At 25.6% G+C, this 17,509-nt stretch overlaps 1 protein-coding gene across 1 annotated transcript in view; it reads right to left on the bottom strand.

Moving 5' to 3' along the window:
- The window catches only part of LOC111642603, a 78,757-nt gene that overhangs the window by 25,521 nt on the left and 35,727 nt on the right, over positions 1-17,509 (bottom strand). The window contains exons 5-6 of the mRNA XM_023388972.1: positions 4,389-5,629; positions 849-1,015 (exon numbers count right to left, since the gene is read on the bottom strand). Coding sequence (XP_023244740.1) covers positions 849-1,015; positions 4,389-5,629 — 1,408 coding nt within the window. The remainder of the gene's footprint in view (positions 1-848; positions 1,016-4,388; positions 5,630-17,509) is intronic.

The following is a 17,509-nucleotide window of genomic DNA, read 5'->3' as shown; positions in this document are numbered from 1 at the left end:
TACCGTTTCATAACGGACACTAGAGGCGCCCTATCGTGTGTCATATTTCAAACACCAAATTAAATTAACAATATAAATTATTATTATTCATTTGGTCAATATAACAATCTATATATATAACCCATTCAACTGGTGTCCGTCCCGTAACCGTTTGATAACGGACACTAATGTTTGAAATATCGTGTACCATATTTCAAACATTCAAATTAACAATTTTAATTATTATTTAAATTAACAATATAAATTATTATTATTCATTTGGCCAATAAATTATTATTTGGTCAATATAACAATATAAATGATTCAGTATATTTGTAATAGGAATTTATTATTTCAGGGGCTTATATCTCACGAAGGGTCGCGAGTAGGGGTATGTTTCCTTTGACTTTATTGTTCGCACAGGGGGCTACAGTTTGGGGGGATCGCCACCTCTTCATTCGGAAGGTAAATCTTACCATTTGGACTTTTACAGAGCTGTAGAGCATATTGATGGGAACAAAAAAGTCAAAGGAACCGTGCTTCATGGAAATTTGTAAAACACACCCACTAGGGGGGCGTCCCTGGCTACTAGTTAATTATAATGTAAATCAATTTTCACTCATGATGGAAATTTGAAATTGAGATATAACTTGCCCCATCACATAATCCATATCCCCTTTCAAATACAAAAACCTGCAGGTTATCCCATATCAAATTATACTAATAATAAAATTTAAATATTCTCAATTTAAATAATAATAAAAATTATCTATAATTTTTTTATTACATGAAACTTCTGCATATATGTAAAACAAAATAATTAATATGTCTTGTCAGATTCAAATAATTTTATTACAAAAATATTTTACCTATTGATCCATCCATATTTTCTCTAGATGGCCTCAAAGGACTCTTAAATTCATCTGGATGAATAGCTTTGTATTGTGCCCAACCTTTTTGGTTAACATTTTTGTCTAGATTTAAATCAGACATTTGGGAAATTTGTCTGTAATCCTGATCTTGAATTCCAAATAAACTGTAATGAAAATGTTTCAAGTTAAAAATTAATACACATATCACTCATTTCCATGTATTATTCTCATTTCAATTATATTATTATTATTATTTTTTATTAGAAATCAAATATAAACCAATTAACATAAAAGTGCTATCATACTAAATATTATCAAATTTCTTCTGTGTTATTTATAGGACAAAAATAACTTTTTTAGTTAAAAATTTGTCTAGAAATGTGTTAAGTCACCATTTTATGAAAATTTTTATAATTCAAATTAATTTTCAATTTGTTTTAGTAACAACTAAAAAAATCCTAAAAGTAGGATTCAAAATCCAAATGTCTGTATATTGGATAACCATATTACTAAAATACACAATTTCATAATATTGTTATCAGGTTTAAAGGAATCAATCCTACAATGATTAATTCCTGTAAACTGAAAAGTCCTGTTTAAATCTTATTCTATGTTAATCATTTAGACATTACTAAGTTAAGGAGAGAAAAATTCTAATTATTAAAAATTCTTACAAAATAATTTAGTCTATCTTAAAAAAAATTTTGAAATAAATAAATTTTTAGCCTAGAAAAAGCAGAGACAAAAGTGAATAATGTTTAGTTACTTGGATTAGTTATTAGAAATTAACATATTTCAATAGATACACAGACAAATTTTAATGATGCTCTTAATGAAAGAAATATAAAAATAATTAGAAAGCACTGTTCTCACAATTTTTTCAGATGTTTTTATTTTCACAGTATTTTTATTGGCTTAATTTCACTTAAAAAATATTTTCTCTTGTGCATAATGTGTTTATGAACACTATTTTCAATTTTTATAATAGAAGGAATAATTAAAAATAAACACTGTAAATGAATGCTAAGAAAAACATAAATAGAAATTTAGTTTCAATTGATAAAAGCATATCAATAATACTCAGTATAATTTCAAGTAAATTTAAATTAATTTAGATATGTAAACAAATTTATCATCATCTCATATTATTATTAGTTATTCATTTAACAATTATTATAAAATAAAAACATTTCACTTTCAGTTCATTTAATTTCACAATATACACTTATTGATAAAAAAGTTGTGCACCAAAATAGAATCATTTGATTCCTGCAAAACAACACAGACAGGTATATAAGTGACTACAATTGGGGTCTGATTGCGTGTCAAATAATGACACCAAAATGTCTGTAAATTGCTATCCCATAAGAAGGCTTATAAAAGCTCATCATGTTCAGAATTTTCATTTTAACTATTGTTTGAAAGTCCTCAAATGCCTATACAACACAGTAAAGAACATTATGCACAGCTAACAGAGTTTAAGAAAGATCATATCAAGATATGGAAAGCAGAATGGCTGTTTTGCCAAACTTTATGCCATCTGGCCATTCTGATCTGATTGTCAGGAGGAGTTGAAGACAGTGGATACCACTAGAAAAGATAACCCTGATTATGAGACATGCATAAACAGCAGTAACAGCATCTGACAGAGCCAGACATAATCCTCTCTACAAAATCCTGCCTCTTCTGTACCATTGGATGCAACTAGTAGAGGCAAATTTGCATGCAAGACAATCACTATACATCCTGTCATTAGCATGTCAACATTGCTGCCTTTGTAGTGATGCTGTGAGAGAAAAGCATGGACTGCTATTGACTGGCAGCACATTATCTTTAGTAGCAAATCTCAGTTTTGTTTGGGAATGAACCACCATGTTAGAATGTGGAGAACTATTGATAAGTACTTCAATCCCACCTTTGCTATTGAGCAGTATACTTCCAATGCTGGCTTTCTGGGTCTGAGAGAATCATCTTGTATGATGGTCACCTCTAGTTATGGTATGAGAAACATTGATGAAATAGTGGTACACCCAGAAAATTCTGCACCCCCATGTCTTGCCTTTTATAGCAGGACTACAAGCAGCCATTTTCCAACAAAATAATGCTTGGCCTGCTCAATCTCGAGATTTGCCATCCATAAATCATTTGTGGGACTAGATGGAGACATTAATATCAGCCATCTGAGTGTAAGGGGTTTGGAGCAGCAATTGTAACATCCATATGCAAATCTATTAAGGAAGGTATACAAGCACCTTGTGCCTCCATGTACAACCTTATCACTGCATTTATCCAGGCAAGAGAAACTCCTACAAAAGATTACTTTAAACTGCAGCATTATTGCATAAGACACTGTCCCTTTGCTATAATACTGTAATTACTTATTGTCATCAACGTTATATTCACATAAATAAGGTTTTTATGCCCAATAATCTCCTTCTTGATGTATAACTATTTTGTCAATGAGTGTATACAAGTTTCTTGTAATTAACATTTACTTTTTTACATAAATAATCTTCTATATAAAACTGAAAAACTGGGCAGCTCTGTCACAGTATGCCAAAAACAGCCACTAGGGACACCCCAACAATATAAATTATTATATATATATATTTTATATTGTTACAGTATAATTCAGTATATTATTATTTTTATCTACTATATAAAACTGAAAAAATGGCCGGTCTCTGTTGGCATATTGAGCACCAGCAAAGCATAGCAGCAAACCTAGGAATTGCCAGAAACCGTGTTCAACTCTTTTTGATGGTATTCAGCATGCTGCTTGCTGAATTATTTAAAAAGAATTGGATATTGATCAGTCATAGTGCATGACAATGATAGTTATGCTTTTTTGTTTCATTATTATGCTTTGAACTGGAGATGAGATATTACAGTGTTTCTTTGCAATCAAGAATTTAATCTTAATTTCAAAAAGTTCAATACAGAAATATGTAGTATCTTATTGGTATTTTGAAAGTTATTTCATGAGAATTGGATGTAGGGATGTTAGTTTTAGTACATGACAATGATAGTTATGGGCAGTTCACTTTCAACACTGTTCTGCCGAACATCTCTGCACTTTAGGTAAACCATTTTTAATTATTTATTTATCATTGCTATGCATGCTAATTATTTAGTATGCCCTGATGCCTGCATCGGGCCTTTTAAATGGTATTTTATAAAGTTAAAAAGCTGTTCTCATGAATTCAACATTTGTTGAGATATTCATAATTTATAAGTAAAAGCATCAAGTTCAAGCTCCTCAAGAATTTAATCTTAATTTCAAAAAGTGTTTGATAATTAAAAATATTCATTATCAAACTCTAAAATAAAAGCAAATTTAAATGCAAAATATTATTTCTACAATTAACATGCAGTAGTTGTGATAAAATACAAGGACATTATAAGCTTAAAAAATTTTCTAGAATAATAGATTATGAATTTAGAAACATTTAGTTTTTTTTATTACAAACTATAGATACAATTATACTTGTTCAAATTTTTAAAAATCTTAAAACTTATAAATTAAAGTTCACTTACTTATCTAACCTTCCTTCTTTAGCTTTTTTAATTGGTGGTTCTTCTTCATTTTCTTTACTTTCTTCATCTTTCAAAAGTTTCTGATCTAGCTCTCTCTTGCTTGATGATTTATGTCCTTCATGTGATATCTTCTCAGTGTTACTGGATAACAATCTTAAATCAATATCTCTAGTTGTTTGGTCTTTTGTACAGGAGTCACTTTTCTTTATAATCACATTTGATTCACTTACTCTATTTTTCACTTCTTGATTAAGTTTAGATTTATTAGATGATTCTTGGTTATTTGATCTTACATTATCTGATTTTTTAGAATGTTTCTCAGCTTTCTTTAATGGTGAACGTGATCGCTCTCTTTCAGAAACTTTTCGTGTTTGTTCATTTTCTTCAGATTTAATAACTTTTGATTGAGATTTTGTGCTTCTGTGAACTTTTGAATTATCACGTCTTGAATTTTCTTCAGCTTCCCAATTATTTTTGGATGTTTTATCCAAATTCCGCCTCTTTCTTGTTTTGAGTTCAGAATGTTGAATGTTAATTATTTCATTTTCATTTACTCTATCTTTTTCTTTGATTACACTTTTATTTATATTTGCTTTGTTTTGTGATATTTCCTTTTTCTCTCGAGACAGTTTATCATCATCATGTTCAAAATTCTTCATCTTTTTATTAGATGTATTCTTCTTTCCTGAAGAAACTTTCTTAGGACTTATATTCTTTTTAGACATATCTTCATTGTTTTTCACATCTTGGCTGTCATCCTTTTTTACTTTCTTCCCAGAGATTTTTGAATTCTCACTAGTCCGTAAATTAGTAACAGAATGTTTAGGAATATTACTTTTACCTTCAGACAATGATTGAGAATTCATATTTTTATTCCCATTAGTACATTGTGAAACAGAATTTTCAGTTGATGAAGAAACTATTTTCGTAAGTACATTATTGTTATTACTATTATTATTTAACTCAGATTTTGCAGGAAAAGATGGTAAAACAGAATGAGAAGAACCAAGTTTCATTTGTGAATTAGGTGTATGAGATGCATTTGTAAAATTCATTTGATTATTTGGAGGATTTTGTAATTCCGTGCCTATCCTCTGTCTGTTTCCAAATGACATAACAGTAGGTGTGGAGTTTTGACCAATAGGTGAAGCTGTTGTGCCAGGAGTCATCTTATGTAACCGTGGATCTCTTAAACTAATTCGTGGATCCAATCTAGTTAAGCGTGGATCAACAGAACGAACCTGAAACGGATAAAGTTAATAAGAATATATGCTTTAAATGCATAATAATGCTTAAAAAGATAAATATTAAATATAAAAATAGGCATTTTATTAAAAATTAAAAAATTGCAAATTTTCTAAATATGGTAGCAAACCATTTGAAAATAAAATGGTTGCATTCTTCTATTGTTGAGTATTTTTCATGTGATTCAGTTCTAAATGGCATGTCCTAGAAGAAAAAAGAAAAAGGAAAATTTGATAAATTAGTATTATTTGATGATTAACACACTATAGCTCAAGGGCAAATAGGTTGTACACCCTATACAGCAATATTACCAGTTGAATGAATCAATTGATGAATTTTTGTTAATGTATAATTTTCAGTGTTGAAGAAAGTGTCAAGATTCTCATTGAAACTTATATCTAAATACATATTTTAAAATTGAATGTTATAATATAGAATTAAATATGTAAATTTCACAACTGGATTTATATAAGTCAGCATTACAAAGTTGATTTTAGATGCTAATACATGAGTAATTCCTTCTTGTCCTAAGTATTTTGTCAAATCTGAAGACAAAACTCAGTCATGGCAATTAAAAGAATTTATATTGATTTTGGATTCTGTTAATTTCTTTTTAGTCTTTAAAACAGTTCATAATTTCTTTAAGTATTTGTATGTATAATTGAAAAATAGAAGCCTAGAAACAATAGTGAAATTTTTAAACATTTAAAATTTACTATCATCAAATTTGATACTAATGAAAAACTAAAATAAATTATTACTGCTATTACTGTAAAATAACTATTTTTCACCTCTAAATATTTAATATGGCTAGAAAAAAATTAGTTGTAAATATCTTGGTAATCAAAATCATTCTCTGAATTTTGAGAGGAATAAATGAATGTAAAGCAGAAACCTGATATAAACAAATTAAGGCATTTTTAAAATAATGTAATGCACGAATACAAAATTTATATGAAGTTCAACTAACGCACTAATCCAGTTAAAACAACTGACATCTAATCTAAATTTTAATTGAGAAAGTATTAATGATCATAAAAACTATTTAAATATTTTAAAACTATAAAAAATATTCTTACAAATTTCCATAGTGTATATTTAATTAATAAATATAATTTACTATGTAAGCATTAAAATAATTTATTTTTTTTTGAATGTAAGCAATTTATTAACAATTATATGTATTGTAAATAAAAACATTTCTATTAATTAATGCATCAATACTTTGTAAATTTAATAAATCTAAATGTCTATTCCTGATGTAAACAGCCTTGTTTTCTTGCAAAACTAGATAATTAAATAATTTCTTTTACACATTAAAATTAAAGCATATTTGTTCCACGAAAAGATGTATTAATTAATTACATTTCTTTTGAAGTGACAATATCTTCAAAATATCAATTTTACTAAGTTTTATGATGTATAAGCAATTTCTGATAATGAATTGATATTGTAGATTCCAACAAATTTTATTAATCTTGTTTTTTGAGAGAATAGTAATAATAAAAACTCTTAACACTATTTCATGTTGAAATGATTTTCATACTAAAATTAAGAAATTATTATTGAAAGTTAGATGAATCAAAATAACATGTCAAAAAATTATTTTTTGATAATTTATTCCAACTCATCAATTGCACTGTTTAACACTGTATTTTGAATTGATAATGTCAATTAACATCTATTTAACACACTTTCAATTATGTTCAGTTTTTCAACTTTCTTTAATTGAAGAAAAGATAGTTTTTGAAATAAGTATTTTTTAAAACAAATTTACATAATTTATTCATTGTCTTTCAATTTGTTAATTGGTATGTTTTTTAAAAATTTAAAGATCACTGAATAGTCTTATATTTGTAGCATTTTGATAAATACAGTCGACCCCCCTATAACACAGCGAAAAAATTGTGACAATATTTGTACAAACATGCTAAAAAAACTCGTATAATTCGGTAAAACGTCATCGCCGACTCGTGTCGCGACAGGATTGGTCGAATCTAGACCAATAGCGGATATTGCGCAAATCGTTGAGTTTAAACGAGCAGCGGACCTACTAAAAACCATTTATTATTTAACATCCATAAAAATTATATTTATATTAATGATGTCTCTAAAGTTCAGCGAATTTTTTGCAAAAAAAATAATTTACCAGAAAGCATGCGAGCGCCATTCGATGACAAGCTCCACAACGAAAACAAGATTAAGCAATGGCAATGTCGAACGGTGCACACTCGATAAGTAATCCTACAATTTTTTGTTTATAGCATAGTTTATACGGATTATTCCCAAAAAATATACATATTTTGGAAATGTTGAGTCGAATTAGTCTAGGAATCGATTAATTTTATGGAAGAAACCTTTCAAACAGCTGTAGTCCGTAAACTGCATACGTGCCAGGCTGTGATTGGTTGGATTCGTAGAAAATGGATTCATAAAAACCGAAACATATCTACCGTGTTATAGATGGGTCGACTGTATAATGAAGTAGGTTTTTGTTTCTAGCATTTACTTTAGTTAAGTGATTTTAAAAATTTGCTTTTTTAGGTTACTTATATAATTTAAATAATGTATAGTTTTGCAATTACCAATACATAAATTATAATTATTATTTTTAATGAAACTGTCGACTGCTGCATGATCAATACTGTAATATCAATCAACAAATACAACAGTATCAGCTTGTTTACTTTGTTTTATTATTTATTAGTTAATAAATTATATTTATTTCAGTTGTTAATGCTGAAATAAAATTCTTTATGTAAATTAGCTAACTTTTAAAATCATTTGTAAATTAATAGTTTAATTATATTTCTGTTTTATATTTTACAATAAATATCAATTATATATGCTAGAGATTTAAAATTTTGACTTTTTAAGAATTATATATTTATTTATTAAAACCAGATAATCAGATATCTGTTGTATTGTTTATATCAGGGGTCACCAAACTATGGCCCGCAGGCCGGATCCAGCCCATGAAGTCTGTTTATCTGGCCCATTGCTGCACTAAGCCACAAATATAATTATTTATATGGAAATATCATAAACTTACTATGTAAAAAAATTTAAATAGGTGAAAGTAAAAGTAAAACTGCCGAAATTGGTCCAATCTGATTTTTGCATCTGACAATAATATAGTTTTCAGATAAATCAGTGAAATAAAAAATTCACAGATTATTGCGACTTTGGATATCAGAACACTTTTTGTATAAGTATGTGCAGTGAAGTTTCTAAGGAAAGTGACTACGAACTTGCTGCAATGATCGTGTTTGTGTATTGGTAAATAAATATGTTGGTTGTCTTTATTTTTTGTTTATTCAGTGTGCTGTATTGAACAAAATGGTTATATGGCCCTCACTCATCATTCTCTCAGTTATCTGGCCTGCTGTGAAAAAAGTTTGGTGACCCCTGGTTTATATAATAACAATAGATTTAAAATATAACAAATGAAGGTGTTATATGCATAGTAATTCATGAGCACCATATTTTTTAAATATGATTTGAGGTAATAAATTTGTAAGCTTGCAAGTAACAAGTTTATTTAAAAAGCAAAAATGCAAAAATAATTAGTTTTGTTTATACTTTTATAACTATTAAATGCAAAATTTTGTTTCCATAGAAAAATATTCAAAAATAAAATATTTTTTAAAGAAAGCAATCAAATCAAAATATGAAATTAATTCTTTTAACAAAAAAATTTATTTTACAGATCTATTTATGCTATTATATTGAATTAAAAAAAAAGCTGCTACAATTTATGTTTTAAAAGCTATCTACATAGAAAACTGATTGTCCATTTAACTTATCATTGATTTAATTCTGGTCAATTAAAAAGTGGCTAATTTTTTAATATTTTTAGATACTGTATATTTATTAAATTACTATCTATTAAGTTTAAAATAAATATAAAAATTTCTATAACTAATTTTATTGTATTTATAATTTTTTGAAGAATATCACTGAATAAATAAAAATAATATTTCACTATCAAAGTTATGAGATTTTGTAATTTTTTTAAAAAGCAAAAATTTATATTTTATTTTATATAAGTATACTGTAATTTATTTTTTAAAAATTCATTTATGTTGTTTTAATGTTTATCAAATTAATAAATAATGCTTGTATTTATAAAAATTTTATCTGCAATATATACGTCAGTAAAAAATTAAACAGGAATGTAATTTAGGCTCAATTTATATCATCATTAAATGTTAAGTAAAATATTTTTAAAGAAATATTCGGCTAAACATATGAATCTATAAATTTTCTAAACAAATTTATAAATCTATATTAATTTTCCTAAATAAAAAAATTTACTTTACATCAAAAATAACATGTTAGATAATTATTCAATTAATACTACAGTATTTAACATATCAATGTAAGAGTTTTGTAAAAACAACAAAATTCTACACAAAATTCTGTTTTCAAAGGTATTAGGAATTTAAATACTAAAATCTTATAAATTTTAGCATAATATAAGCTTCTATATAAGAATTGAAAAATAGATCCTACCAGAAACACTTCATATGTGTTTTGATGAATTTTCTGTAAAAATTTTAAATTTTTAACAAAAAAATCTAATAAACAGTACTTTTATAAGTTTTACTTAACCTTTCTCTTTGGTTGTAGGTAGATTTTGGCTTTAAACCAGAACAGAATCTATCCATGACTAATATAACAAATATGATCATTAGTTTGGAAGCTGTTTTTAAAATTATCTTCAAATAGTAACAAAGAATTTTTCTTAATTCTTTTTTCTATAGTGATTGTTCTCTTTAAAACATAAATAATGTACTATTTATTATTTTTGAAAAAATTAATAATTTAGCATTTATATTACACTACTAGAACATTGTGAGGCAATGACAATATTAACACAAATTTAATAATTTAATTCTTTTTCTGTCAAAAAACTAATAATTTTATTATATTCATGAAAATTAAACTCTTTATTCTCTTGTTTGTTCTGTTTGTTAAACTTCATAAGCATAATTCTCAATACTGAGAGAGAGATGCTTTTACCAAAATAAAAAAAATTTTTTTAACTGAAGAAATTTTCTCCAGTTAAAAAATAGCATGTGTAATTAATAACTAATTATAAATTGGTAAATTTAAATAAGTAATATTTAAAAAAACAATTTTAATAAAAATATACATTAAAAATTTTGAACAGATTTTTAAAAATAAACTATTATTAAAACTATGATATTGTGAATTAAAGAAAATTAATAAAAGTTGGTAATTTAATTTATTTGATAAAATTTGGTTATTTAATTTATTCAAGCACATTATCATTATTGCTGACTGTTTTGTATTATTTATTATATTAAAATACAATAATTTAAAAACTTAAAATGACCTCAAAATAAAGATGAAACATATGCCGCTTATAATTAAAATGTTCAATAGTAATAGTAGATAAAATCTGTACTGATTTAAAAGATCGATAATCTATACTAATATTATGAAGAGGTAAAGTTTGTAAGTTTGGATGTAGGAAGTAATCTCTGAAACTACTCATCTGATTTCAAAAATTCTTTCATCAATATTTAGAATGGACCTTCAGGGTGGACATAGGCTGTATATTATTCCGTTAAACATTCATATAAATTAAAAGCTATCATCTAGGTAAGCGTTATATTTTTGGTGTCAGCGGGTGGCGAGGGGCAAGACGCGTACATATACAAGATAGGTAACCGCGCGGCCAGTCGCGTGGTCGACGAGATACGCAGTGCACGTGTCCGAACTTATATAACTATAAAGGTTATCTTACATAATAGTTTATCACACTAAATGACCAATCTAACATGTTTTAAAAATTCTTTATTCCAGTACTGTACACAATTTAAATAATTTTTAAATGTGTTAGATTAGGCACATGATGTGATAAAATCTTACGTAAGGTAACCTTAATAAATATAAATCAAATACTATAATATAATATAGTAGAAATGTTAGAAGTATGAAATAATCTAATAGTTTTAATATTTGCTGCTGTTCTTTTTTGCGGGAGCAACGCCAAGCTCATCTGCTAGTTTAACATAAAATTGTCTTGAGTCACAAAATAATCATTGCTGTCGTAATCACGTACTATATTAATTGTTCTAAATCCGATTTTCAGTTATTTGTAATAAATAAGTTGAGAAAATGAAAGAACACACACACAAGCAAATTTTTATACTTTTTTATTATATCAGTGTTCTTAGTGAAATAACATTGTAACAATAAATTATAAGATTGACAAATATTAAAATTGCTGAAAATGAAGAAATTATAAAGTTTTTTAAAAAATTTATTTTTATAAAAAGTTTAAACTGATGCTTAATTATTTAGATATAACAAAATAAAGACTTTTGTTATTTTAATTAATTAAGCACTATGAAATACAATTCATTCATATTTCATATTATTTTAAAATAAAGTAATTTAATTTTAAATAGTATGATTACGTAAATTATATTTTAAAATTATTTCATTTCCAATATTTAGAATGAAAAATTTCAGTTTGTTATATAATGAAAAGATCTTAATATAATTTCAATTAACATAATTAACCTTTTAGGTACTGTGACTAATGATAATTATATTATATAATAATAATAGTACGGTAATGAATAAGATTCTTCTATATCTAATTTTATTCCATGTATACAAGTTGAATTTGATATTTATTATACAAGAAAATAAATAAAACTTTAATTTTTGGACCATTTAAATCAATGTNAAAAAAATTTTTTTAACTGAAGAAATTTTCTCCAGTTAAAAAATAGCATGTGTAATTAATAACTAATTATAAATTGGTAAATTTAAATAAGTAATATTTAAAAAAACAATTTTAATAAAAATATACATTAAAAATTTTGAACAGATTTTTAAAAATAAACTATTATTAAAACTATGATATTGTGAATTAAAGAAAATTAATAAAAGTTGGTAATTTAATTTATTTGATAAAATTTGGTTATTTAATTTATTCAAGCACATTATCATTATTGCTGACTGTTTTGTATTATTTATTATATTAAAATACAATAATTTAAAAACTTAAAATGACCTCAAAATAAAGATGAAACATATGCCGCTTATAATTAAAATGTTCAATAGTAATAGTAGATAAAATCTGTACTGATTTAAAAGATCGATAATCTATACTAATATTATGAAGAGGTAAAGTTTGTAAGTTTGGATGTAGGAATTAATCTCTGAAACTACTCATCTGATTTCAAAAATTCTTTCATCAATATTTAGAATGGACCTTCAGGGTGGACATAGGCTGTATATTATTCCGTTAAACATTCATATAAATTAAAAGCTATCATCTAGGTAAGCGTTATATTTTTGGTGTCAGCGGGTGGCGAGGGGCAAGACGCGTACATATACAAGATAGGTAACCGCGCGGCCAGTCGCGTGGTCGACGAGATACGCAGTGCACGTGTCCGAACTTATATAACTATAAAGGTTATCTTACATAATAGTTTATCACACTAAATGACCAATCTAACATGTTTTAAAAATTCTTTATTCCAGTACTGTACACAATTTAAATAATTTTTAAATGTGTTAGATTAGGCACACGATGTGATAAAATCTTACGTAAGGTAACCTTAATAAATATAAATCAAATACTATAATATAATATAGTAGAAATGTTAGAAGTATGAAATAATCTAATAGTTTTAATATTTGCTGCTGTTCTTTTTTGCGGGAGCAACGCCAAGCTCATCTGCTAGTTTAACATAAAATTGTCTTGAGTCACAAAATAATCATTGCTGTCGTAATCACGTACTATATTAATTGTTCTAAATCCGATTTTCAGTTATTTGTAATAAATAAGTTGAGAAAATGAAAGAACACACACACAAGCAAATTTTTATACTTTTTTATTATATCAGTGTTCTTAGTGAAATAACATTGTAACAATAAATTATAAGATTGACAAATATTAAAATTGCTGAAAATGAAGAAATTATAAAGTTTTTTAAAAAATTTATTTTTATAAAAAGTTTAAACTGATGCTTAATTATTTAGATATAACAAAATAAAGACTTTTGTTATTTTAATTAATTAAGCACTATGAAATACAATTCATTCATATTTCATATTATTTTAAAATAAAGTAATTTAATTTTAAATAGTATGATTACGTAAATTATATTTTAAAATTATTTCATTTCCAATATTTAGAATGAAAAATTTCAGTTTGTTATATAATGAAAAGATCTTAATATAATTTCAATTAACATAATTAACCTTTTAGGTACTGTGACTAATGATAATTATATTATATAATAATAATAGTACGGTAATGAATAAGATTCTTCTATATCTAATTTTATTCCATGTATACAAGTTGAATTTGATATTTATTATACAAGAAAATAAATAAAACTTTAATTTTTGGACCATTTAAATCAATGTATACTCTAAGTTTTTTAATGTAAAAAGGATACAAAAACTGATTCTGCAGTAGTTCTTGGTTTATGTATTTTTAAAATAAAAAATAAGAAAATAAATGACAATATTACTACCTTTTCAAGAAACACTGTAACATAAAAAATTCCAAAATTTCAAATTGAAATGTTTCATTCAATTTTGTAGTTTGAAACCTGAGACAGGTCTATAAAACAAACTGAAAACATCTGTTCATTAAATGCATTTGCAGGAAAAGTGTAAATGGTTTTGATTTAAAAAATTATTTTAATTTGCAATCATCACAACACACTCTTAGTGAAGTAAAATATTTGACTTCAATAAGAGTCAGTTGATTGTTTACTTCTTTATGCTATGCATCACTTTTTCTTCCTGTAATTCTATGAAGACTCTTTTACCTCTGGTTAATAACAAAAAGTATTGCCATTAACAAATTAATGTTAATGACAATACTTTTTGTACATAACAATTTTTTTTAATGATTTCAGATAAATTATTGAAAAATTTTTCACTGCTTATGTTTTAACAACTCTCAATTAAATCCACATTTGCATACATAACCAATACACTTTTAAGATAACTTGATCTTATTTGCACTGAAGCAACAATTCTTATTTACGCTAAAAATCTTTCCTCTATATCACATTAATCTATTCTTAAGCATTTTATCTTTTATTGAAATATATTTTTAGCTGAAAAGCATTTAGTATATCTAATCATTAATATATAATAATAAGTGAAGCATCTATAAATATGCAAGTTTCTCATAATGTATTAGACAAAAAAAAAAAAAGCATTTCAAAAATAAATACCATATAAAGTTGGTGGTAATTTTTTATATTGTGAATGTAATAAGAATTTAGCAATAAATATTAATTTTTGAACAGTATTATTTAAAATGTGTCTCTTGAAAAGAAAGACTGTATTTACTGAAATAATCTGCATCCTCCAGTAAGCCAAAATCTCTCTTTTTAGTTGAATAAAAAGCTTGCTTAATTTAATTTATTACATATTTAACTAATGTTACTAATTTATGGTTTAACATAATAGTAATTGTTCCTCTTTTTTTTGTAACATTTCATATGGTAGAACTGAATTTACAAGTCCTCATGGTATTAAAAAATAAAAATACTAAGGAAAAAATAAATTAATTGTATATCTGATAAAGATTAATTACCTGCAATTTGTACTAATGTATTTTATAATGACTTACTAAATATTAGTTAAATGAAAAGAAGACTTTTCTATGTTGTTTAATTTGAAGTGAAGATGAAAAACTGTTAACAGACCAATAGCTTAAATTAAACTAAGAGGTAATATACATACAAAGATTATGTAATGTCAGTCTTGGCTGTATATTTAACTTATTTATCCTCATTTTCACAAAATTAGTCACACAAAAATGTTTAATATTACTTGTAACTGTCAAATATAAACAGTCATTATATTAAACAAATATATCCAGTTGATAAATGAAAATTATCACTAGAAAAGTAAGCAAAATGCTTGAAAACTGGAAACACCCTGAATTTCTTAGGCTGTGACACCAAATTTTGTTTTTTCAAATAAACTGTGCATTCTGACTTTTTGAGGGGAGAAATGCACTAATTATTCAAGTAAATACAGTTTATGTTTATATTAAAAAAAATTATCAATTATTTACTTATTTATAAATTATTTTTTCTATTCTGTCTGATTAAAATTTAATTTAATAAAATTAATCATTAAATATATTAAATAGAAATAAAAAATCTGAATATATTCAAAGGTAAAAATATTTGTTTAATATAAATTATAAAAAAAGTTATAATCATGGCTTTTAGCTTACATTTTTATTTCTACATTACTGAATAAATTTATTAATTAGTCACAGTACATAAAACGTTTAACACAAACACACATTTATATATACATACATACACACAGTTGTTAAAAAAGGAACATATCTAAATAGATATTTTTACTCTTTCCAAGCTGAGTAAATATAGCAAACTTAATCATTTTATTTTAGGTTCTTTTAATCATATAAGCAAAGCATTAAATAAATAAGGTTTCATTATAAAACTCAATAGAATTTTCTATATAATTTGTTTATTTTTCATGTTATATATTTGTTAAAATGAATTTTAACAGAATTTAAACAAATACATTTATTTTAAATTTCTAAAAATTACTAACAGGTTGAATTGTAATAAGTTTGTTACATAATTGAAGAAATGTAGGTGACAAAAAAAATCAATACAAGTGCTCTTTGATAATCTAAACAAACAAAAACAAAAAAGCTCCCAGATTTTACAAAAAACAAAAGTTAAATCTACAGTTTATTTTAAAATAAACTTTAGAGACAAAACTTAAATCAAGTAATTAAATATTTAATTATCTGTAATGGATTGGCAGCCTTTCAGTAGTGTTGTGCTGAACCTAAGTTATAGTGTTATTCCCAATGCTGACAGGATTCTACCAATTTTGTTATATATGTTATGGAGAAAGTGCTTAATTGGGCATTATTCATAATGACCGGACATTATGAATAATGGCCAAATAGGGCGAGCAATGTGATAAATATTGATTAAATTATCAAATTGACCAGTCATTATGAATACTGCTATCACCTAGTTGGGCAAAGTGATGATAATAAGTTGAGGAGTGATCATCCGACATACGCTAGCCAATCAGTACTTACATCTTAGTTGCGCATGCGTATTGCATTTAGTATTGAATTTTAAATTTGATTTAAAAAACCACTTATTTCACATTTAGAAATATTTATTTCTTGTGAATTATTTCAACGTACTATTAACTATATTAATTAAACTAATATTAACATAAAGTATTAACAATTTTTGGTATAAATTATAAAAAAAATTAATGTTTTTTAGTTTGTTTATTTGAGCAATTAAGATTTTCATGACATTTGGAATTACATAATTTGTTTTCTTTATAGCATTTGCATCTATTAGATTTGCAACCAATTTTGCAGCAGCATCAGCCTTGCCCTCCAGAAATTGATGACATTCTTGCACATTCTCTAAGCGAAATTTCTGCACCCAATACACCTCCAACAGAAATGAAGTTTTCTTTACAAACAGTAAATTAGTTTCTGGAATATAATAGATTTAATATGCCCTATTTGGTACCCAGTAGAATACTTGGTGCATTGAAAATTGTAAAAATGTCTAAAAGAACATATGCTACTTCTTCAGCCCTTTTGGTTTTTAATGGTTGTAGTTGAACGAATTTAGTTAGATGGTCTTCATACACGAGTATAAATTTATATTCCTCATCGGCTTGCGACTGCATATCTTTAAGATCGACCTGACATCGAGTTCATTTTATTACATAAAATTGGTTTAACTACCAAGCCTTTCTTAAAAACATTCTTTTTTTCTGACAGATTTCACACAAGTTCAAATAAATTATGATCTCCCTTGTAATATTTTTAT

This window comes from Centruroides sculpturatus, unplaced genomic scaffold (genome assembly GCF_000671375.1).
Source record: "Centruroides sculpturatus isolate CEXI.00-Female unplaced genomic scaffold, Cexi_2.0 scaffold3, whole genome shotgun sequence".
NCBI lineage: Eukaryota > Metazoa > Arthropoda > Arachnida > Scorpiones > Buthidae > Centruroides > Centruroides sculpturatus.
This window is presented reverse-complemented; position numbering and strand designations above follow the sequence as displayed.